Consider the following 25992-nt stretch of genomic DNA (forward strand, 5'->3'; position numbering starts at 1 on the left):
TTTTAACACGGTAGTACGTTTGGATGAGAGATCCGGGGGGAATGGTCGGCTGTCTCCGGATTCCTTGGAGTTTGGTGATTGGATTAATACTAATTCTCTCATTGACATGGGGTTTAAAGGCCATAAGTTCACATGGAGGTGTGGGCGTGTAGCAAGTACTTATGTTGCTAAGCGATTGGACTGTGTGTTATGTTCTGCTCAAACTCGTCTTAGGTGGCAAGAAGCGATTGTATCTCACCTTCCGTTCTTGGCATCTGATTATGCTCTGCTATATCTACAGCTCAGCCTGGAAATAAGAGGTGATCCACGAAGGCGTCCTTTTAGATTTGAGGCTGCTTGGTTGAATCATCCTGGTTTTAAAGAGCTGTTGGCAACCTCGTGGGACGCGTAGGTTACTACACAAGTGGCTTTACAGAGACTGCGTGATAAGCTCAAGATATGGAATCGTGAGGTGTTTGGTGATATTCAGCGGAGAAAGGAGTCTCTGGAAATGAAGATTAAGAGGGTGCATGATCAGCTGGATATATATTGATCTGATACTTTGTTACGAGAGGAGGAGGATTTGGTAAAGGAGCTAGAGTTGGTTCTCGAGCAGGATGAGATACTTTGGTTCCAAAAATCTAGAGAAAGTATTTCATCCTGCTCGAGAACCAACTCTAGCTCCTTTACCAAATCCTCCTCCTCTCGTAACAAAGTATCAGATCGATATATATCCAGCTGATCATGCACCCTCTTAATCTTCATTTCACACATCGTAACACAAAGTATTTTCACACATCTACAATTGTTCGGAGACGTCACAATAGAATTGAAATGCTAAGGGATGATGCAGGGCGATGGATCTCTGATAATCAGGAATTGGAGCAGATGGCAATTGCTTTCTACAAGAAGCTTTATCTTTGGAAGGTGTGGATATGGGTGCAGCGAGCTTATTGCAGACAGGGTTTGTGAAGTTAACGCATTGGGAGCTTGCTGACTTGAATAAACCGTTCTCTACAGTGGAAGTTGAGAGCTCCATTCGAAGTATGGGAAAATTCAAATCACCGGGACCGGATGGATTCCAGCCTGGTTTTTATCAGTTTGGCTGGAATGTGGTTGGTCCTCGGTGGTTCATTTTGTGTTGGATTTCTTTAACTCCGGGATCTTACCTGTGGAGGCAAATGATGTGTTGGTTGTGCTTATTGCCAAGGTTGGGAAACCAGAGTTAAAGTCACAATTTTGCCCTATCAGTTTATGTAATGTTCTATTTAAAACTATTACTAAAACTATGGTGACACGACTTAAGAAGGTGATGCCTAAACTGATTGGTCCTGCTCAGGCTTGTTTTATTCCAGGGAGGTTGAGCTTGGACAATATCGTTGTAGTCCAGGAGGCGGTACACTCTATACGGCGTAAGAAGGGAAAGAAAGGATGGATGTTGTTGAAGCTTGATCTAGAAAAAGCATATGATCCTATTAGGTGGGATTTCTTAGAGGAAACTCTCTCAGTTGCGGGATTCTCTGATTGTTGGCGTCGCTGGATCATGCAGTGTGTGGTTGATCCCTCAATGACGGTGTTGTGGAATGGGAGAGGACTACACCGTTTAAACCCTCCAGAGGTCTGCGACAAGGAGATCCACTGTCTCCCTATCTCTTTGTCTTATGCTTAGAGAGGCTTTGCCATCTTGTTGAGTTGGTTGTTGACTCGAAGGAATGGAGGTCAATAGTTTTGTCCAAAGGAGGTCCCAAACTCTCGCATATTTGTTTCGCGGATGATCTAATATTATTCGCTGAAGCTTTTGTGGCGCAGGTTCTTGTTATTCGAAAGGTGTTGGAACGGTTTTGTCTTGCATAAGGTCAAAAAGTGAGTTTGGATAAGTCCAAAATTGTTTTCTCGGAGAATGTGAGTCGAGACCTTGGAGAGCGTATCAATGTAGAGAGTGGGATTGGTTCTACTAAGGCACTAGGTAAATACCTTGGGATGCCGGTTCTCCACAAAAGAATAAATAATGAAACCTTCAGGGAGGTGCTTGAGAAGTTCTCCTCACGGTTAGCCGGCTAGAAGGGACGATTTCTTAGCTTTGCGGGTAGGTTAACTCTTACTAAGGTTGTCCTCTCATCAATTCCCATTCACTCTATGAGTACCATCTGTTTGCCAAAATCAACTCTAGCTACTTTGGATAAAGTCTCTCAAAGTTTCCTATGGGGTAGCACATCAGAGAAGCGTAAACTCCACCTGTTATCTTGGGAGAGAGTGGGTCGAACAAAACCGGAAGGGGGTCTGGGGATTCGCATGGCTATGGACATGAATGTTGCTTTGCTTGGAAAAGTCGGTTGGCGCTTACTACACGAGACAAAGAGCCTCTGGGCACGCGTGTTAAGAGCCAAATATAAAGTGGGAGCCATTCACGACGGTTCATGGCTGGTGTCTAAAGGCATATGGTCATCTACCTGGAGGAATGTGTGCAGAGGGTTGCGCGAAGTGGTCATTGCGGGTCTAAGCTGGGTGATTGGCGATGGAAGGACCATACGGTTTTGGAGAGATAAATGGCTCCTCCCTAAGCCTCTGATGGAAGTAGTGTGTGGGGAATTGCCAGCGAACATATTGGAGATGACGGCGGATGCTGCTTGGCGTAATGATATGGGATGGGTTTGGACTACACTAGCTGCTTACTTGTCGGAGAATTTACAACTCCGCCTTCACGTTGTGGCTATCGATACTTTAATGGGAGCTTCAGATAGGGTGTCGTGGGGAGAGATGTCCAATGGGTGCTTCACTGTCAGTTATGCTTATGGGTTGTTGCAAAAGAGTACTGAGCCGCGACTAGACATGAGCCAGTTCTTTACGTGTATTTGGAGGGTTAGGACCACAGAGCGAGTTCGTTGTTTCCTTTGGCTGGTTTTCCATAAGGTTTTGATTTCAAATGTTGAATGCGTTAGACGACATCTGAGTGATTCAAGCATTTGCTCTGTTTGTAGCAGTGGGGAGGAGACGATCATACATGTACTGCGAGATTGTCCTGCAATGGCGGGTGTTTGGCGAAGGTTGGTGCCACAGAGACGACAACAGTCCTTTTTTATGTGTCGCTATTGGAGTGGTTGTACGATAATCTGTCGGATAGTGTGGAAAGGAATGGCTACTCTTGGGCCACTTTGTTTCCTCGAGCAGTTTGGTAGGGGTGGAAGTGGAGATGTGGTGACATTTTTGGTGGTTTGGGTCGTTTTGGAGACAGGGTTCGTTTTTTGAAGGACTTGGCGGTGAAGAGTTATAATGCTTTTATGGCCTTGGGTGGTGAGAGAGTTTGAAGGGTTAGTGCGGAACGATTGATATCATGGTGTCCAGCGCATATGGGGTGGGTGAAACTAAACACGGATGGGACATCACATGGTAACCCAGGGATAGCTACAGCCGGTGGTGTTCTGCGTGATGGTGATGAGAACTGGATTACCGGGTTTGCTTTGAATATAGGGTTCTGCTCAGCTCCTCTTGCGGAACTTTGGGGCGTCTGTTATGGCTTGGTGAGGGCATGGGGAAAGGGATATACGCGGGTGGAACTTGAGGTGGACTCGGAGCTGGTGGTTGGTTTCTTGAAGTCAGGGATTGAAGACACTCATCCTCTGTCTTTCCTAGTACAGTTGTGCTATGGCTTGATCTCTAAGGACTGGTTAGTCCGTATTTGTCACGTGTATAGGGAGGCTAATCGTCTTGCCGACGGATTAGCGAACTATGCTTTTTCTCTTTCTTTAGGTCTTCATGCTTTGTTTGTTAGCCCTGAGTGTGTTCAAGGGATTATTCTTGAGGAGGTTGTTGGTGATACTCGATCACAGATGGTCCGTTTGTAGTTTTTTTTCTTTTCTAATAATAATATGAGGGGAGACCTTGTCTCCCTCTTTCCTACCAAAAAAAATATATATATATATATGCAATAATTTGTTCTAACATTTTCTGAGTCATTAATTATATATATATATATATATATTGTAGGGTGATTTACTCAAATGTTATCCAAATTAGGTAATATTACCAGAATCTACAAATAAAGATTTTATTACTAGAATATTTTGGGTATTTTAAAAATATCCAGCGTGAGTGAGATTGAGGTCGGTGCCGAGAGTGAGATTGAGGTCGGTGAGAGTGAGATCATCGTTGTCGAGCGAGTCGAGGTTGAGATTGAGGTCGGCGAGTGAGATTGAGGTCGCCACCGAGAGTGAGATTGAGGTCGCCACCGAGAGTGAGACTAAGGTCGGCGAGAGTGAGATCGTCGTCGTCGAGCGGGGTCGAGAGGTGAAAAGAGGTCGGCGGACAAGGATTGATGAGTGCTAAGGTTGGTTCTCGCAAGGACGGTGAAGCTGAGGTCGGTGAAACGATGCGCGATGCCCCGGAGGTCAGCAAATCCTCATTCCAGGTCGATGCTTGTCTTACCATTGGGGCGAGCTCCGAGGTCAGCTCCTAATATTGGTTTTTATGTTGTGCGCTCGCATCGCACGTCCTCTCATGGGAGCGTCAAGAAGAGGTTTGATCGTCAATTTGAGGTTGGCACTTGTAATAGTGCGGGAGAAGGTTGTGAGGTCAGCGCCAAGCTGGAGAGTGGAGATCGGCACCAAACTTGAGAATGCAGGTCGGCACCAAGTAGAAGAGTGGATGTCGCCATCGAGAATGAGAGTAGAGGTCTCCACCGATAATGAGAGTGGAGGACTCCACCGAGATTAAGAGAGTACGTCTCCACTGAAAACAAGAGTGGAGGTCGCCACCATGAATGCGAGTGACAAACGCAAGGGAGGCAAACGCAAGAGCGTCGAACGTGAGTACGACAAGCGCGAGGGAGTTGAGCGTGAGGGTATCGAGTGTGAGGGTAGCAAGTCCGAGAGCGTGAGAGCGTGAGCGGCGAGCGTGAGGGCGTCTAACGTGAGAGCGGTGAGCACGAGAGCGTGAAGGCAGCAAGCTTGAGTGCAGTAAGCGTGAGGTAGGCGAGCGCGAGGGCGTCGTCGAACGCGATGTCGTTGAGCGCGAGGGCTTCAAACATTAGGGCGTTAAGCGCGAGAGTATTGAGCGTGAGAGCTTCGTCGAGCGTGAGCGTTGAGCGAAGGCATTAAACGCAACGGAGTTGAGTGTGAGGGCGTCAAACGCGAGGGCGTTGAGCGAGGGAGCGTCGTCGAGCGTGAGAGCGTCGTGGAGCATGAGAGCGTTGTCGAGCATTAGAGCATCGTCGAGCGTGAGCGTTGAGCATGAGCGAAGGTGTTGAACGCAAGGGAGTTGAGTGCGAGGGCGTCAAACGCGGGCGTCGAACGTGAGGGCGTTGCGCGTGGGCGTTGAGCATGAGGGCGTCAAACGTGAGTGCGTTGAGCACAAGGACGTTGTCGTGAGGGAGCGAGCTTATGTTTGATATGCAGCTCGGTTTTGTATGTTACTAAAGAAAAGTGGCAGACGAGTTGGACTCGTTGTACCTTTAGGTGCGGTTTTCGTGTCCGGCTTACCCTGAGGATGCTTGGGGTTGGCAAGAACATGCAAGTCGGAGCTTGGCTTACTAGTTCAGGCGCCCTCAAGCTAGTGCGAGACTTTCTTGGCTTTTTGCTTGGTTTCGAGATATATTTTATGGGGCGAGACGTCTCTCGGCTTATCCTATTACGTGTTTCGAATACCAAGTTTTAAGGGTGGTAATTGAGATGAGCTCGTCGTACCTTTTAGGTGCGGCTCTGGTGTTCAGCTTACCCTGTGGGTACCCCGAGGTCGGCAAGAGTGTGCAAACTTGACCCCCTGCTAGCTGAATGCGAGACTGGGCTCGGCTTTTTTTGTGCGGATTATTTCACCGCTGCATTCATGTGGAACGTGTTTTAAATCGAACACCTGGCCAGGGTGACGATGTAGAAGCTGAACACTCGTTAAGATGGACTCGTTCAAGAGAGCTTATTTGACTAAGTGTACTCTTTCGAGTGTAACTTTTTTTGTTAGTGGTATTCTTGTGAAGAAGTGACAAGCTTGATATGTCGAGCGTTCTTTTTTTTTTTTTTAAACTCATCATGTTATAACGCTTCTTTGTGTTGAGGGTGAATAGAAGGATCGGGGAAGATTCGAGTGAGATTGTTGGTTGCGAGTATGTTTGAATAGTCATGATGAGAGCGGCGGTCGGCCAGAGGCTGTTGGGGATTTTGGTTACGCTCGGTGGCCTTTATCTGTCGAAAATGTTGAGCTGGTCAGCTCTTGGCGTGGAGGTTCTTGCGTGTGTTTTACGATGAGAAACCGGATGGGAAAGTAGAGAGCTCGAAGGTATAAGAACTGTGCAGAGTTTGAGAGCGGCACTCGGTAAATGGAAAATGTTGATGAACTAGTCGGCGCTAGGTTTGTTGATGCGGAGATCAAGTGTTGATGAGCTAGTAGTAGTCAGCATGCGTGGGATCGGCGCGAGATATTGTTTTGAGGTCGGCCCACTTCTTAGCTCTCTAAAGCTCACACCTTGCGTGTTTGGAGCTCAGCCAGTAGTGGTGGAGTCTCCCGAGATTGATACTCATGTGGTAGGTGCTAGAATGGAGCTGCTTGAGGTGGGCGGCTATGAGGTCGATGAGATTGGTTTTTGCAAGGCTGGTGTAGCTTTCTCTCGACATAACGGTTGTGGAGTTGTCGTCGATAGTGAGAGCGGAGGTCGCGCGGTTTGGTACTCTTGCGAACAACATCTTTTCATTGGAGTGGTAAGAGTCTTACCAACATTAAACGTGATTTCAGCAAAGAATTTTGATCTTGCTTCAAAATGCTCGACAAGTCTGTATGTTGGCCCCTCAGCAGGTCGGCTCTTTAGCAGGGCGGCTCTGTAGATGGACTCTTTAGCATGTCGACAAACAGGACGAGCACGACAGGCTGGCAGCAGAGACGAGCTTGGTAGTTTTGCTGCTCTATAGATAGGGAGGTCTCTGCAAGGTCTCCGAAAGTCTGACAGGACTAGCTCTCGCGACGTTTGCGAGTTCTCCAGAAGTTTCTCAAAGTCAGCTCTCAGGGTTGGCGATGTAATGTTACAAAAGGAGGGAGCCAAAAAACTGGTCTCGAAGTAGCGACTGTGAGAGTAGCAAAGGTGGCTTTCTTGAGATCAGCTTTCACGTGGTTTGCCCTTGTTAGGTTGTTCTGAGTATAATTCCTCAGGGGGTCGGCTCTTAAGATTTGGTAAAGTCGTGGGGTCTGATGGATGCAAGGTCGGCGTGACACCTTGTATTTGTGAGGGCGGCGAGATCGGCATATGGATCAGTTCTCGCAAAATTGGACTTAGATGTTGCCGTTTTCACCCTTTTGTTTTGCATTGACGCCAATTTTGTTTATGCTTTTCTCATAATTATGTATCCTGCAGATCGATTTGATGATGATGATAACCTTTAGGTAGGGACCAGACCACGTGAGTTAGCTAATGGGATGCCTTAGCACAATTTCGTTGAATATTCTTCAATGGTTGACCTACATGTTGTCAAGCTGGTTGATGTGCGTCGAACCAGATCGGCGGAAGCTGTTGCTCGCGTATTGAGAAGGACTTTGAGTGAGGTTATCAGAAGTACCCCCACCTGCACATGTGCGTGAGGGCAACATATCGTCTTGTTGGTCGCCATGAGGTCGAGCACTACGCCCTCGATGCTCGAGCCACTCGATCAAACATGGATGTTGCATGTGCTGATTTAAAGGCGTTTATCTGTTTGGTTGCGGCTAGGTCTTGATTACTGGCCTCGTTTTCGCGAGTGTGATCGTCGATGAATCCTATGATGATGGACGTTGGTCAGCGTCTGTGACTCTCGTTCCTCGACTAGTGGTGACAGGGGCGGCAGTGCGTCGCGATCGGCAGGGTAGCTTGCGTGTCAATGATCATGCCTTCTTTGCTGGAGTTTGTTGATTTGGTCCTGCAATGCTTCATGTGTTGCAACGAGTGCATCGAGCTGCTCGGCTGTTCGTGTTTCCTGGCTATTGAGCTTGTCGAGGATAGTCTTCATCATATCGTCGAGGTTGTTCTTCTGTCCAGCAAGCAAGGGAGCTGGGAGGGCGGCACCATCGGTGACACCTGGAGCAATGGTTTGGCGATGCTCGTCATGTGGTGCAGCAAGAGGATGGATTGGCTCTTCGAATATGGTTTGCATCAGGTCGTCGTGTCTGCTCCTTTGTGCTGTGGGCAAGGCATTTGGAAGGGCGGCATTGTTTACGGTAGGTCCGTGCTCAGCATGCATGGCAGCGAGAGGTTCCAAGGACGCGTCGGGCGCTGGTAGAGAGGTTGTGTTGTTTGGCGCAGCGCCCTCGACTGTGGTTGTCATGGAAGGAGGCGGGAGAGTGCGTGTTCTTGTGCGCCCCCATCATTGTTCCGAAGGCGCTGGTTGTTCGGAAGTGGTGTTGAATTCTTTGTTGGAGTTTCCTGAGTTCACCATGTCTCGATCTAAGTGGAAACGGCGACCGTCAGTCTTGATCGTCAAAAAGGAGCGCTCTACTCTTGCCCCACGGTGGGCGCCAATTGTTTGTACCGGGGATTGCACAACACTAAGTAAATAAAGATTTTGGGGGAAGAGTGAAGCTAGTTCTTTTATTAACGATGAAAACGTGAGGTCGTCACTAAACGAGTCAAGATTGAGCTCGTCAGTTCACAGGAGAACTAACAAGCTAAAAATGACGAGCTCGAAAGTGGAAATGAATTACACAAAAGGCTATAAACTGTGTTTTCTACAAAGTATTGTTCTACGGGTAATATCCGAGAGACCGAATGGTGATTCCAATAAATGCTCTTTCCTTTTATAGAAGATTGTTGGCCTAAAGCTCCTTAGGGTTTTCATCGTGAATTTCCGAGATTGTCCTTTGCGGATTGTTAATGACTTGCTCCCAATTTTGTCGGGCCGAAATCATAATTAATCTGTCTTGTTGGACCGAGTGACATATTGGGCGCAGCCCATATCCAACAAACATGATATCAGACGCGACCTTAAGCGACCTAGTGATCGATCGATTGGAGCCAAGGACATGATCTACCATATGGTCGATTGCAAGGTTGACCGCAATGCGTTCTCTCAAGCTAAATACTAGGTTAGATTCAGTTTGTCTCGAGTTGACCTGGTTTGCACCATCTATCTATAAAATAAATACATTTTATTTATAAATACAGTGTTAATATATTTTTTAAAGGATATTATGCTTATTTTGAAAAAATCTTTCTTTTCAGATTTTGTATGAATCTTAAGTACTTTTATACAATATAATCTTGTTTTCTTTGAGATTTCTTGTTGATTTCCTTTTGTTATTATGATCGTCCAAAGAAACAACATGGATATTTGTGTCTTTTGAGCCTTTGGGTTTCATAGATTATGGTGGGTTGTTGATTAATTCAAGATGTTTAGGACTTAGTGCTAGATTACTGTTTCATTAAACTAGTCTAGATAATAGGAAATTTCAGGCATGAAAAGTGTTCGATGAATTTCAGAAAAAAACTTAGTGAGTGTTAGCTAGACATGGAATAATCCTCATTGATCATTTGATTGCAAACAAATTTGTTGATGATTACCATAGAAATGGATTAGTGTAGACTAGTGATCTAAGACCTAAAGTGAGCACTGTTAGATTGATCGTGCATCTTGAATAGTTGAATTAATTAGTGATCACCCGAGTCAATAATCTACCAAAGACTCTTCTCTTATTTATGGACAATACTTGGGTTCACTCCTACGCATAAATAATTGAATTGGATATTTATGAGTAATAATATGTCAACATATATTTTAAACACATGAGATTAAAATTTAACATCATTTACTGATTTTGTAACGTTGTTAACGATTGTTAAACGAGTTTGAATCCACCAACAATTTAGGCCAAATATATTTTAATGAGGTTTTTTGTTCCAACATAAACTATTTTGGCTATTAAAACATAAAAGAAAATAGATGGGTTATTTTTTAAGGATTTTTCCCACCTTCACTTATTATTATTATTCTTACTCAAAATGTGATTGGACTGATTCATATTTTTTTTTTCAATAAAACGTGAAATCCCTTTTTGTGGCTTAACACATAATTAAAGGTGTTTTGAGCAAAAAAAATCGCGGATTAGCATTTATTAGCTGAAAAAGAAGAAAAAGTTTTATACAAAATTTTGTAATGAATTTTGATTAATTCCATTCGGTTGCAATCCGATTTGGACTTTTAGGTTTATAAATCTGTATTCCGCGCAGAGTATTATGTAATTAGGTTTTGGTTGAAATATTATCTATATTAACATTTTTGAAGTACATTTTGTATTCTACCCTTTAAGTTTTGTTTATTTAATTTTTTTTACAACATTAACCCCTAACAATTTCCAAAAATAACATTGCACAAACCTTCAATTACTAAAACTTCTTAAATCGACCAAAATTTGTAACGTTTATTGCAATAAAATCTAGACAACATCTATATGTTTTGCTTTTTCCAAAAACTACTCTACCCATTAAAGTTTTATTTCTATAAAATATTCAAAACTATCTTTAGAGATGGTATAATCTATCAAATTTAAATTATACAACTGATTTTCCATAATAAAAGTTTACAATCCTCATAATTATTTTAACAATAATAAAGTTCCTAAAAACGAGAACCCAATTATGGAATGATTAAGAAACCAATATTCCCAAATCTATATATATATTTTTGAAGTATATTTTGGGTTCTACCATTTTATTTATATTTATTTACAAAGTTAATCCCTAAAAAATTTTCAAAAATAGTATTACTTCAGATTTTGTTTCCTAAATATTTTACATTACATTCCAACTAAAAAAAATACAGCAAAATCAATATGAAAAAAAAACTGTGATATATTTAACCAAATAATCTATTGTGTTTTGAAGATATTCTATCTCTTAATCCTTTGCAAACAAAGAAAACAACAATTTGATTCCCATTTTATTTTCTAAAACCTGTGAGTTTAGATTCTTAATATAAGAAAAACTTCGATTCAAATTTCTTTAAATAATTATAATTAATATATAAAAAATTAATAAAATTTTAAAATATTACGAATATGTAAAATTAAAAAAGTTTAAAATACTATATTATATGGTTATATAGTAAATGAGTTATAAAAAGGACATGTCGGAATTAATAAAATATTATTAAATTTTTGCTAACACGGGTTAAATCTTCATTTTATTATTTATAAACACTATTAATATTAAAATACTTGACATATAAAACTAAGTTGATTTAACTAAGATTGTGTAAAATAATTAAATCATTAAGAAAAATGTGACTTAATCATAGCGTATAAATAATTTATTATGTATTTAGATCTCTTATTTTTGTTATAATATTTAAAAATCAAAATGGAATCTCAAACATTAAACAAAACAAACTAAATATAACAACAAATGATCATGAAGTATATTGCGGGTTAAAAAATTAATATAAACATTTAGCCGCACAAACGACCGGGAAATTTAGTTATTTCTCTATTTGCAAAACATCCAATATTTAAATAACAAATACAATATAAATTATAAATAATAATGAAAATTATATGCATGCGGTGTACCGCGGGTTAAAATCTAGTGTAAATACAAAACACAATGCACAATATTTTTTTTGTTTTGTTTGAAAATAATGTAATATTTATACGCACCCTCCATATGTTTTCCACAACTAGTTTTACAATAGAATTATTACACACACAAGAAAACAGATTAATATATTAAAAAACTTTAAGACAAAATAAAGTACAAGAAATTACCTGCCAAAGTGTGCAGATTAAAAACCTCATATCGAACAAAAATATAAATAGAATTAACAAATATAAGACTAGTAATTAAACGTAGTTTGAAGAGTAATTAACTGTGGAGGCTGTTATAACTAAGATAGTAGTTACTTAATAATTAGAGATGATGGGAGAAGGAGGAGCAGGCGATGCAGGCGAGGAGGAAGATAGCTGAGGAAGCTCCGTCGTTTTCGAGATTACTAGTGCTTCGCTTGAATTTGCAGCTTTTGTCTTTGTTGCAATTTGTTATTGATTGCGTCTTCTTCTTCTTCTTCTGTTGATCATCTTCTTTACATCTCTTGATCATCTCTCTTTGCTTCATTGCTTCTTCTGCTCTGCACACCATTCTCTCTTTTTGGTGAAAAGAGCTCAGAGAATTTAGTGTAGGAGACAAGAGTCACACACTTCCTGTCTCCATTTATATAGACCTCAAGTTTCTTTACTACTTTGAAATATTATTATGTGGACTAGTTTCAAATGGCGTCTTTAAAATAATTTTAGCTTCGAACAATGTTTCTATAACAACCAAGCCCCTTTTAGCACGTGTAAATTATGAGTTTTCAAATGTATGTAAAAATTGCATTAAACTTTCAAATTATTGTAAATCTATATATGGTTAAGGGAGCGTATGGGTTTTAAAGATCCCACGGTTAAAAGTTTAGGATATATAGAGAGCACGAGACTTTTGTTTTAAAGCTTCCAAATAGTTTGAAATTTGAAGAGCTACTCTAAAGTCTAGACAGATTAGACACCAACCTATTTTTTCTAAAGAGATTCAATGCATCTTTTGGAGTTGGTTTTGAACCCAAATTAACCCAAAAGAAAATGTCAAGATCTCTTGTTTATGCCTAAAAACTATAGCGCTCGTGTTAATCCATCTATTTTCTACTTTTAATCTAACCATTAGTTTTAAATTTGAGTAGTGGACTAAGTGATAAACTTGCATATAACTGCAGTTGATAAGTGAAAGAAAATGGTATTAATTTATTCAAATCCTTGATTTATATAATAAAGTATGAACTCGAAAGAGGAAGTTAGTTAGCAATTGTAATGGACAATGTTATGAAGTTGAGACCGTTGTTCTAACAACAGCACATTTTGTTCTCTAAATAGGAATCCAAATTGGAGTATCTAATCATTGGCGGAAGTGAATATAGTAATGTAAATTCGTAACATGCATTAAACCTCCACAAAATAATTAAGAGCAATTTGTATTAAAAAAAAAAAAAAAAAGACAACAACAATGAACTATATGATAGTTTATGATTTTGATAAACAAAAGTAAAATTTTAATCATTGCGGACATATTTTTACATGTTTCATATTACAATGTTTCTTTCATAATTTGTTATTTCTTATGTGATACATTTTAATTTATCAAATGGAGTTATTATATGATATACATAATGTATAATACATTGAAGAACGTGTAATTTTTTTTTTCTCGTACTATGTAATTTGTTTGTATATACCTTAACTTTTTCTATTTTACCTAAATAATTGTTCACTTCTTTTTGGCATTTATCAAACTCCGTCAATAATTCAATGAGCAAAGGCTAACACAACCAATGATTTACACAGTGATGTTGAAGAAGTTCTCTGTAGATAAATCATATGTAGATAGGTTGGAAGTTTATGTCAATTGTTATAAACAAAACGTTGAATTATTTGAAAGAAAATGTAAAGAAGAAAGATTAAAATTGGGTGTTATTTGGCGGGGAGCGAAGAATGGGCATGTGGAGAGGACAATGTCACATGTGACATGTGAGAACGTTATGATGTTTGGTCTGAAACGGCGCTCTTCTATTATGTGGTTTTATACATTGCACTTCCCTCTCACGCATTTACTCATCAACCCATCCTACTAGAGTCTTTGTTTCATATCTAATACGTAATATAAATATCATGAATCCCTAATGGATAAACTTGTAGACCACATATTAAATGCTCCATCACATTGTATGGTGGCCAAAACATTAAGGCAACCAAAAACAAAATATATATAAACTGACATTGTAAATCAATTGGTTTCATCAACAAAAAAAAATTTAGAGTAACTTTTATAAATTTTCAGTTATATATAATGAGACATATGTATCATATTTTATAAATGTAACATCAACCAAATTTTATCAAACCAAACCGAATTACAAATGGTTTGAACTGGTTTTAGTTTCTGTAAAACTGATAAAACTAAAACCAGACAAAAATTCAAACCAAACTAAACCGTAAAATCCAATTGCTAAAAGATTCAAACTTTGATCAGTCCTCTTAATCTCAGTCTGCTTTGAACACAGAATGCTTAATCACATTATCCCCTAAACACAGCATTGATTAACTCTTTCAGATTCTTGCATCCGATTATCTCAATATCTTTCAAATTCAACGCTTTTAATGACGACTCCACTGATTTGGGAACCACACATTTGCTAAAGCCTAGCTTTGCCACTGTACTTACCCTCTTCTCCATTCTTGGCACCTGTGCCATTATCTTTTAGTTGTATTCATCCAAACTCTAAAATAAAAGTTAACTGATTCTTCCAAATGTTATTGGTCTTGCTTACCGTGCGAACTTCGCCCCCTAGACCAATCTCACCGATGAATGCTACACCGTGAGGAATTGGAAACTCCAAGAAACTGGATTATGCAATTAAAGAGTAGTGCTTCATTTGCAGCTAGTACTAAATAACGCAAAGACACTTTTCAAGAGCCCAAAGAAGTAAACAACACTTACCTGCTACAAATTGCTGCTGCTATTGCAAGATCGCCAGCAGTCTCAGAAAGAGCCATTCCGTTGGCAACGTTAAGAAAAATCCCCTAAAGAACATATATTCATCATTAACTCAGTACTGTAATCACTAGACATAGATAGTCAGATGCTTCCTATCATTTATTATAGCGAACAAGATTCACATGACGAGCAACATTGCAGATTGACACAATTTACAATAAAATCTCTAAACTTACATTTTCCTGAATTCTAAGACCAGCTTGCTTCATAAGAACCTGTGATATGATAAGCCAGAATATAACAAAACGTTCACAGTTATAAAAGGGTAGAGAAGGCATGTTCCAAAGGTATATTGTCATTTTTCAATAAGAAAAGACAATGTTAGTATAGTAGTAGCACTCACTGCAATTATCATGTCAGCTCTGCTAGCTTGAACACCATTGACATGCCTTGAAACTGTTGAGCCAGGCGAACACAATGCCTACATAATAACAAAAACCAATGTTTAAACAAGAACTACAATACTTTGCTTCAAAGTCCGCAAGTACATATGAGGCAGCTAATGATGAGAGGTCAGCATTGTCGCAACATACATACTACAACCAATGTAAGTCATGATTCTTATCATATTGATTAAAGCAAAATGAATAAAGACTTGCAAAGCGCAGTTTCACTTAACAAGCCGGAGCCTATTACACTTTTGGAAATCTGAAGCAGAATAAGAGAATAAAGCAGAATAATCTGGTTATCTACCTGAATTTCAATTAGGAAACTCCGAGATCCATCCATAACAACTGCTACAGCTAATCCAGCTAAAACATCTGAATCTGGGTTCTGTTGACTAAGATATATTCCACTAGGGTTGGAGACCACTTCAAGTCCTGAGTTTGACATTTCAAAAACTCCAAGCTGACAAAGGAGATAGCGATGATTATTCAATAATCCTCAACTCGAAATAAAAATACGTGTACAGGTAACAAGCAAACTCGAACCGCATAAAGAATAATGGGAACACAATCCACAGAATAAGATGCTTGAACTAGCAAGTTCTCGGGAAAAAGAAAAGAGGCAGTAAGAGAAAAGAACAATCATGATTCAATCTGCAAAGGCATACTATGAGGGATTTGTATACATACTTCATCAGTCGACCCAAACCGATTCTTCACAGATCGAAGCAAGCGGTACGTCGATGACTCTTCACCCTGAAATTTTGACGTAAAATACATGTCAACTGATCATCTTCTGTTATATTTCCTAACAAATTAAGACTTGCTCGAGTCTAGAATAGAGGTTATCCAGCTAATAGAAACAAACCCAAAGTATTTAGTTAGGACTACAGAGCGCCATTTATTGAAGAGGATATCATGATTGCATATCTAAAGACAACAAAAAATACAAAGCACCTCCAAGTACAAGACAACATCTACTATGTGCTCCAAAACACGAGGTCCTGCAATATCTCCCGCTTTCGTAACATGTCCAACCTAAAACAGAAAGTGACGTGCATAAAACATCTTATCCAGATCAAACACCAGATATTGAAGGAAGGAATTGGAAGGATGGTGCTTACTCACCAAGAAAACAGGGACATTAGATTTCTTAGCAAAACGCAACAGGGTTGATGTGCACTCTTTAACCTGCCACCAACAGAGATTTCCAAGAAAGTAGCCTTTTCAGCAGATTAAAAGAAGAGTTACGAGAAAAACATATGCAAAGAAAATGAGAATGTTGGAGCCCCGTCTTCCTCTAACACATAAGAAATTCCTTTTAAAACATAAATTAAAGGATCTGGGATTCCATGTAACATGGGAAGCAACAAAAAGCAGCTTTGGCATAACTTCTTGCTCATAGTAATTAGAAGAAAATTCAAGAGACTAAGCGAATAGAGGAGGAAAACTTTTATACCTGTGTGAGACCACCAGCACTTCCAGTCACTTCTTTTAGGTAAACTGTTTGAATTGAGTCAATGATGAGAGCTCGGGGAGATAGCCGATGAGCTTTGTTTAGAATGTCCTGAAATAAATCAGAACAAACGATGTGCTTCAGGTACCTGATCGAAAAATGGAGACTAACAATTTATCTCAGTTATGCTACGCAGACTTGAGAATTTCACAAAGCATGGATTTGGTGTTTGACGTGTAATCATGAGGAGAATTAATTAGGGGATACAGTTAGGCACAAAATAGGAATATGCAGCTGTCCATTGCTTAGGTGTTAACAGAAGTATTGAAATATACTTCTGTTTGATTAAGATAATAAGAATGTTAATTCACATAAAATAGTATACCTGAAGATCAGAGCACACATAAAATAGTATACCTGAAGATCAGAGCTCGAAAACAGGTAGAGCTCTTCAGTTTGAATTTTCATCCTGTCAGCCCGACTTCCTATTTGCTCCACACTCTGCAGTTGGGCGAAAAACAGAAGATCTTATGAAGAATGTGTGATCAAGTCAACAGAATGTGTGGGATGAGATCCTTCAGAACAAACTAAAAGTACCATATCTCTAACATTAAAGAGAAAACGCGAGAAGAAGAAAGTCTAACTGCACAAAATAAAGGTGCTAAAACCTAGATCTCAAGCTACAATTACTTTTCTGCATCTTAAACATTTGCATGAAGATCATCCAGACCATCTTAAGCAGCACGGTTTGAAAAGAAACAGCCACAGAGAATTACACAATCCACAAGTTTGCTCAGAAACCCGGTGTGAGGAAGACAAGGAAAAGACAAGCAGGAGAAACTGAAACTTTTGAGAAAAACAGAACATGACTAGTACTAACCTCTTCACCGGAGATATACAAAACTGGTGCTGGTTCGGCCACTTCACTCCCCTCAGCAATTATAGATGCAATCTTCCATTCAAGCAAATAAAGAGAGAATCAGTAACGCCATTATGTGCATTACAAAACACCCAGTGCACAAACCATTTGCAAAGGGGAAGACAACTAATTAAAACACCAAAAATCACATCTCCTAACCTGCAATAACAAGGTACTCTTGCCAATACCAGGGTCACCACCAATCAAAATCAGGGAACCTACATAACAGCTCCATAGTGAGTCAACAGCTAAAGACAGAACGAAATTAAAAAATCATGAAGAGAGTATAAAAACCTGGGGCAAGGCCACCACCAAGCACCCTGGAAACCTCATTCCCAAAAAGTCCAGGCCTAAACATAAACATCGCAAGAAATGATATCTCCAACAACAAGAATATCTCAGATAGTAACAAAAACAAACCTATGTACGTTAAACCATTCTAACAAGTGAACTTAAAAGCAACAAAATTAGCCTTTTTTAAAAATATATAATATTCGAACATACAGAGAAAATCGCCATTGCTGCTGAGTAATCCCACGAATAACATCAGTCAATCGATTCGGCTGCACCCCTGCTTGGTCAGGTAACCAAGACAAACCAGTAGCCTCCTGAAGACCAGAGCCAGTAGCTTTGCTACTTAAATGAGAACCATCAGAGAAACGTTTCATAGTCCCAACCTTGTGACAAGCACGACAACTCCCCCTCCATTGCCCTCCAGAATGACCACAGCTCTCACAAACCCAAACAGTTTTCGATTTGCCTTTCTTCGATTTGTTCATAACAACTTCCCCTGGGTCCCATCCCCGAGCAGTTGAACCGGCTTTTCTCGATTTCTCATCGGAGAATCCAATTGCGGTGTCTTTCTCTTCTATGCTCGAACTCGCGTCCTGATTAGAGGAGGGAAGGTCGAAAACGGAGGAGATGGGAGATGATGAGAAGCGACGGAGACGGATACGGGTGGGGGGAGTAGGAATCGTGACCGGAGTTGAAGATCGGAGGAGAAGAAAGTGGGCTCGAGTGTAGAAGCATCTCATATCTGCTGCGATCACCATCAACAGTAATCGAAAACCCTTGGAATCGTTTTCTCTAGTGCTGGTTAGGGTTTTTTTGAGCTGTGTGGTTCGAACCGCCAATTTCACAAACACAAATTAAAGAAAACAAGGTAAAATTAATTTTTATTTTGTTTGCCTTTGTCACAATCATACACTATTTCAATTGAAAGAACATATTAAAATGAGTGGTAAAGTGTTTTTCTTACAAAGACCAGGAAAAAGTATATCCCAAGTTATAAACCGATAAAGACTTAATGGGCTTTGGAGGTTCTTAAGGTCTTCCTCTTTAGCGTACTAGGCTGGTGAGGAGGATACAGAACCTTGTATGAGTTCCTTCTTGTGCCCTGTTGCTACTTTATATATCTCGAAGCAAAGCTGTGTTATGATGTAGAGATAACAGCTGCTGTGATTAATATAGGACGACTCCTATAATATTAAACTCCTCTAACTTCTGCATACATTCTAATTGACCTGCTTATCACACTTTGGTTGCTCATGCCAAGAATGAAGCAAAACCGTCTCATAAAGTTGTCGGTTATCATTCAATTTGATGTTCATGATCAATGGTTTTGCCTAGAAGTTGCAAGTCCCTAGGAGTATTCGTTGATGGGCTGACTTATTGATACCTTTTATTCATGATTTGATTTGTTGTCTCGACTTCCTTATGTGACCACGACTCGCCTTTGCGTTGGTGGAGGAGAGTGTCTCCTAGATTTGAGTCGATGTTCTTTTTGCACAAGTGGCCGAATAGTAAAATAAATTAGCACCATAGTGTACTAATGATTGATAATGACCACACCCTTGGTAGGATTGGTCTCAGGCGCCCGGAACTACAATAAATCCGTCTATATAGCCGGGCTAGATCGTACTACTGCGTAATGCGTGAACTTGACGATTTCACATGAGAAAGTTGGAGACCGTTAGTTTAGTAACATTTTTTATATTGACGTACGTTGAGAAGATTGAGAGATAACAATGGTCTATATATATATGTGGATTGTGGAGTTGGCCGGTGACTGTGAGGTATGTTAAAGTGATGAGAGAGATGGAATGGGATAGATAAACTTATCTAAAGGTTGATTAGATAAACTTTATGATTAGTCTCTCATAATCATAAAGGTTGGGATAGATAAACTTATCTACAGACTAGAATGACAATATGCGACATCCGACATAGTCAAAAAGCGAGATGAATACAACAAGTAACCTATGCAAGGCATTGTGAGAGAAAAAAGATAAGTCAATTAAATAGAGTAAACTCTGACTAAGTAGACATGATTGTGAAGAATAACAAAAAAAGAACTTGACAGAAGATTTTGAAACTTTTTAAGAACAATGGGAAAAAAAAAAAAAAAAAAATTGAAGTAGAAGTGTTAGACATAATTATGGAGAAATTTCTGAAAGTAGAAGTGGCAGCCAAAAATTTGGTTAGCCGTTACAGCTTCAATTCTGGTTTCTCATTTGTTCTTTAACTCTCCCTTGATCTTTCCTTCACCTCTTTTAGATATTTTTTTAACTTCATTTTGGTTTAAATGTCTCCGAGAACCTGTCACTTTCATGATTGGATGCATATTAAACCATGCTTGTACAAACCTAAATATAAGGCTAAACCGATGGAAAAGAGGTGTAAACGTGGTTCTAAAAACCACTAAACATATGAGATATAAACTAGTATAATTAAAAAGTAAAAGTGGAAAAAAAAAAAAAAAAAGAAAGGCAAAGAAACAAGAGGATGGTGCGAATGAAATCTAAGGACCACATTTTTTCCCTCTCGTGTTATATATTTTCTTGGAAAAAAATACTCAGCTACATGAAAGTATTATTCAATACATGGTCATACATCCCAACTTAAAAAATGTACTGTTAACTACACGAAATATATGTGTTGTGTGGTCAAATATACCAATTATATGATCATATGTATTCAACATCACAACCATCTTATTCTGGTATACTGTCGGTGTTGACCAGTATTGACCGGTGTTGACCAGTATTGACCGATATTGACCAATAAAAATATGCAATTTTTTTTAATATTAGAAACCCAAAAAAACAAAAAAATGAATTATTTAGGAATCATTTATAGTGTTATATAATTTAAAACATATATGGATCTAAAATAAAGATATATTGTATATATATTCCATTAATTTAGTCTTATAATAGTTATCTTTTTCAATTTCAAAACTTAACTAAAATTGAAATAAAAAACATTCATAAGATATTAAAACTTAAATTCAAACAAGATAATCTTGTTATAATAAATCAAATAAGAAAACTATTTATTTTAACTTTATTAATTCAAAAACATCAACTTCTTACTTAATTTATCTAAATATAAAATTAATATTATTTAATATTTTCAACCACAAAAAATATTTCTACAACAAAAATATTTAAAACCAAACCCAATACATATCAAAATCATTAGAATTATTGAAATATGTTATATACTCATGGTAAAATAAAAATTGTAATATCTGAAAAAAATTATTAATGGTTTTTCATTTCACTTTTATTAAGTTTTGAAATATAAAAATATATTATATATCTGTTAATTCATCCAGTCTTATAATAGTTAGTTTTTTTCTATTGCAATTAAAAACATCAACTTATTATTTGATTTATTTAAATACAATGTTTTTTGTTATTTAATAAAAGAAATATATTTGATTATAAACAACAAAAACACACAATATTTATTTTTAATATATAGAAGAAAGAAGATCCAAAAAATTGAGTTTGCAAAACAATATATTTGACTGTAGAAAAATTAATATATATATATAATTAATATGAACTCAAAATAATTTTTATTTAACTATTATTTTAGCTTCAAAATTAAAATTACTAATTATAAGAATGAATACATTAAAGATGTAAACAAAATATTTAGTTATATAATATAAAATATATTTTAATTTTAAAAAAATTATAGAAGCTATTTGATATAGCAATTTATGTTTTTGGTTTTTAATAGTATGCATAAAAAATATTGGTCAACGCCGGAGTCAGTTAACCGGTATACCGAAATTATATGTTTATGGATTTAACCACATGAGTTCATGCATGTAGTCATGCAGTACATGTACTTCGTGTAGTTAAAAATACAATAGTATACTTGGCATATGTGACTATGCGTTTTCGTATACACCAAGTATCTAGCAATCTTTTTTCCTATTTTCTTTGGTTGAAACCAAATCTTCACTTTTGCTTTTTTCTTTTCGTCGATTCACTTTCCCTTTTCGTGCATTGGGATTGGTAGAAACAAAATGGAACCTAGAGAATATGTTTTTAAGTCGAAAAATAATCTTTTTAATCTACTATTTGATAATATTAGAAAAGCAAACTTTTCTTCGATTTACAGAAAGTTCAGCATATTCTATTTACGTAATGAGCCATGTACAGTATATGTTTAAAATTTATTATAATTTCCAAATTAGTGTCATGTAATTTATTTATTTTAATCTCTAGGTAGCCTATTAAATTCTTGGAGTTTAGGGATAATAGGATAAAGCAAGTGAGAAAAGAAAACAAAACAACAAACAAATTTAGGAATATATATTGTCTCGCAATAAAACTACTTGAAAATTGCAATTTACTTTTTCAGAAACCATGCCAAATATTTGAATAGCTATTTAAATAGTTATAGTGCTCAGTCGGCTCCACTACAAGAATTGGATTGTGTTTTTGGTCATCCGAAAAGAGCTTAATTTGAAAGCTGGATTTGAAGTCTGTTTTTAAGGTATATCAAGATATATTATAACTTCGACTAAAGAACAGTGCTAACACAAAGGCGGTTGCATGGCACATATATGATGGCGATTGTTTAAATTCGGGAGTCAAAGACTAAGAAGGAGGTAAAGTGAAAAGCGCAAACATCAGATATCTCTTTTCAAACAAACAAACAAACAAAGACACAGCCAAAAAAAAAAACTTGAGAAGTGGTCCAAATAAAGAAAGAGGAAACAAAAGAAAAAAACTTGATATCGCAATGAGGCCGTTTGCATCAAGTCCAGAGCTTCCATGCACTACCTCAATTATTCCATTCATATTATAAATCCTGGGTAAATATCTTCAAGCTTCCCCCAAGATTCGTGGTTATACTCAAAATCATCCACATACATGTTCAGGATCTAAGACAAAAGACAAGAAACAAAAAAAAAAAGTCATCTTTAATATTATTGCATCGTAGGATATAATTACTTCAGATTGTTAGAAAAGAGATGGCGTATGAGTTAAAATCAAAGAGGCAAAAACAGAGAAAAAAAAAAACAGAGCAACTAGTTTGATTCTGTTCTCACGTGTTGAATAGAAACTATTTCTTAACGACATGTTCATGCAAGTCTCCAGATATGGTAATAGCAGGTCTAGCGTAAATTAAAAATAGTTTATGTGTTTTTTTGTTTATCCTTACAGGATTAGGAGGGGTAGCCGGATCAGTCACCGCCATCGCCGGAGCCACTTCAGGCACCGGAGAATTAGGAGCGATAGCCGGATCAGTCACCACCATCGCCGGAGCCACTTCCAGCACCGGAGAAGCCTCTGGCACAGTATTAAGATAGAATTCCTGGGCAAAGTTTCTCCAATAGTCGTTGTCGTTATATATAAGATCATCCACTTCCGGCACCGGAAAATTAGGAGCGATAGCTGGATCAGTCACCACCATCGCCGGAGCCACTTCCAGCACCGGAGAAGCCTCTGGCACAGGATTAAGAGAGATATCCGGGTCTGCTACACGCCGGGAGTTCTGTCGGGTAGCACTACTCCGTGGAGCTCTTGCCCTTTTCATAAGTTTTTTTTTTATTGGTATCACCCTTTTCTCAAGTTGTTTTTTCTTGGGAACCCTCTTCATAAGTTTGCAAAGCACAAAAGCTTCCTATACATTAGATTCATTAATGATTAAATTCTCGATATATATGAATAACCCCATTGGTGTGTATATATATATGACCTACGCATGCATACCTTTTTAGGATGCTGAATCAGGGAGTTGTACTCGTGAATTATCCAATCAGACTTTATTTTTTGTGTACGCCTTGATGAGGAAGATTTGACTCCTTTTAACATGAAATCAAGATATCTCTTGAAGTCAATGGTTTCACCATTAACGTCGTACAAATAAGTTTCTCTTCCGGTGATGGTCCAGTTACCTGTCTTGGACGTTCTCTTTGTTAGTTGAAATTCCCCGTTTAACTTTTCCACAGGTGATATGATGTGCCAGAGGTGGTCAGATTCCATCCTCGCCAAGCCTTTTTTCATGCCATATAAATACATAAAAAACTGTTAAACTCAACACAAAAACTATATGTTTTCAAATGTTTATAATATGATTTGACGAAAAAAAGAAGAGAAGCAGTAAGTTCACCAGGTAGATCTTGAGGCTCGTGGTTACATAGATTAGGTTAAAGAAGGTGAGACGAGACATGTTTCTTCTAAGAAGTTTTTACGTGGTGTAAATTAGAATTGGAAGAAGATGAGGATATATTTCAAGGCCAAATGGTGGCACTTATATAAGGGGTGAAAGAAGCTTAATATTTTCGTAGCATTCTTTTCGAAGTGATTTTTAAGTTAATCTTTAATTAATTTTTCAGAAAGTAATCTTCATGATTGACCTAAAGCTGATACTTGCAATATCCCATATAGCCGTAATCTTATACACTTCGAAGGTTTGTTTAATTTGTCTTGCGTTGATTGAGGAGGCTAATGTTGCGTGGTTTTAGCTGTGCGCCTGTGCCTTGAATCCATTACTTCATTCTTTGTGCCAACAGTCATGTTGAGTGTTGTTACTAGGACCGACTTAATAAAGTACGATATTTAGAAATGTCCTGACCCTCATCACTTCACATCTTTTCTATATATGGTTCATATACTAGAAAACATACAATATTTAACGCATCGCGTACATATACTTGCAACAATTTTAAATATGTATATATTTTGGAAATAAACTCGAAGTCAGTTTTTACATATATTAAGTTTCTTTTTAGTATGATATTTGTTAAATTGTCGAATAAGAAAATTTGTTAGACTTGGTTCTAACATGAACGAAGTCGAGTGACCCTTTATCTTTTTGTGACCCTCACTCCAATGCAAGTAAATCTCGTGTGTAAATTTGGTTATCAACAGAAAACATATAAATTTACTACGTGCACAATTGCAATAATATGTTTTTGCAGATTGAAACTAAAGTTCAAATCAGTTTTCAATTCATGTTTTTTCCTTTCCAATCGTGCAATAAGATACTTTTGGTTATAGTATCTAATAATCTAGGAGAATATGCAAACTATTTGACAAAAAATTAAACCTTTTTCTTAACTCTTTCTAAATCCACCAAAAACTATAATTTTTAAAGTGATCAAAACTCTACTTAAAATAAAGATCCAATGACATATCACACCCCCTAAGATAATGATATTTATTCTTCTTTCATTAACCAAATTGCAGAGTATCTTTACATATTACTCTATTAGACGATTGCCAACGAAATTGCAAGATAAATTCTCTTTTGCTGTAGTTTACATATCTTNTACTAAAGTTCAAATCAGTTTTCAATTTATGTTTTTTCCTTTCCAATCGTGTAGTAAGATACTTCTGGTTATAGCATCTAATAATCTAGGAGAATATGCAAACTATTTGACAAAAAAATCAAACTCTTTTCTTAACTCTTTCTAAATCCACCAAAATCTATAATTTTTAAAGTGATCAAAACTCTACTTAAAATAAAGATTCAATGACACATCACACCCCCGAAGATAAAGTTATTTATTCTTCTTTCATTAACCAAATTGCAGAGTATCTTTACATATTAGACGATTGCCAACGAGATTGCAAGATAAATTCTCTTTTGTTGTAGTTTACATATCTTGTTTGGTAAAAAGAGTTATACATCTATCATACCCTTTAGCCAAAAAAAAAGAAAAAAAAAAGTCATATATGCATTTGTAATGTCTTTATTTCCAATCATACATATACGGGAAATTCAATATTATACAGTACATACAAAATTCTTGTACAAAATTAGCCACAAAGAATCATATTGTCATGATTAGGTTATTTGAGATCAATCTCAAAACTTGATCCCAAATTTTTTTGTTTGTATACTTATGTTCTTAGCCGATTGAGTGTTTTTTCCTTTTTTATATATATTGTTGTAAATGTGGACTATTTTACTTCATATTTTTGTGAGACTTATGATTTTATGTCCGCAAATTCCTTTTGTACAATATTTAGAAACTTGTCGCCTATATACTACATTAGTCCAGATTTATTTGAGATTAATTTTCTTTAATCGACTGAATTATCTGTTTAAAAAAGGTAAAAGTGTGACCTAAACATATATCGTACACTAAATTACTTAACTTCGTTTAGTCTACAACTCTATATATATATATATATATATATAATGATCACCATTATAAGTTTCCATGGAATAATTAAGAAGAAAAAAATGATTAAAAGTGGGGTTTAACATCATTTAGAATATCTTAATTAGATAGAATTAATTACAAAATTAGATTATAAGTTTTTGCTACACTGATAAATTTAATGTTTATACATGCTGATTATGTATATTATCTCGTTATATTAACAAAAATATGTTAAAAGAAATATGAACTTTTTGTGATATAGGTACTAGAAAATGGGGGAAAAAGATATATATATATATATATATAATAGAG

At 37.5% G+C, this 25992-nt stretch overlaps 2 protein-coding genes across 2 annotated transcripts; both read right to left on the minus strand.

Moving 5' to 3' along the window:
* On the minus strand, positions 11628-12202 carry LOC109127522. The gene has a single exon (XM_019232437.1). It carries the CDS (start codon positions 12050-12052, stop codon positions 11825-11827), a length of 228 nt encoding a protein of 75 aa, XP_019087982.1. The 5' UTR covers positions 12053-12202; the 3' UTR covers positions 11628-11824.
* Positions 13820-18428, minus strand: LOC104725547 (DNA repair protein RadA). Its single transcript, XM_010444214.2, has 15 exons — positions 17763-18428; positions 17553-17608; positions 17418-17476; positions 17220-17291; positions 16757-16840; positions 16343-16450; positions 16012-16074; positions 15841-15921; positions 15574-15639; positions 15191-15346; positions 14841-14918; positions 14674-14712; positions 14441-14523; positions 14271-14343; positions 13820-14185 (listed from the first exon to the last, which is right to left on the minus strand). Exons 1-15 carry the CDS (start codon positions 18308-18310, stop codon positions 14018-14020), a joined length of 1734 nt encoding a protein of 577 aa, XP_010442516.1. The 5' UTR covers positions 18311-18428; the 3' UTR covers positions 13820-14017.

Source organism: Camelina sativa, chromosome 11 (assembly GCF_000633955.1).
Source record: "Camelina sativa cultivar DH55 chromosome 11, Cs, whole genome shotgun sequence".
Lineage (NCBI taxonomy): Eukaryota > Viridiplantae > Streptophyta > Magnoliopsida > Brassicales > Brassicaceae > Camelina > Camelina sativa.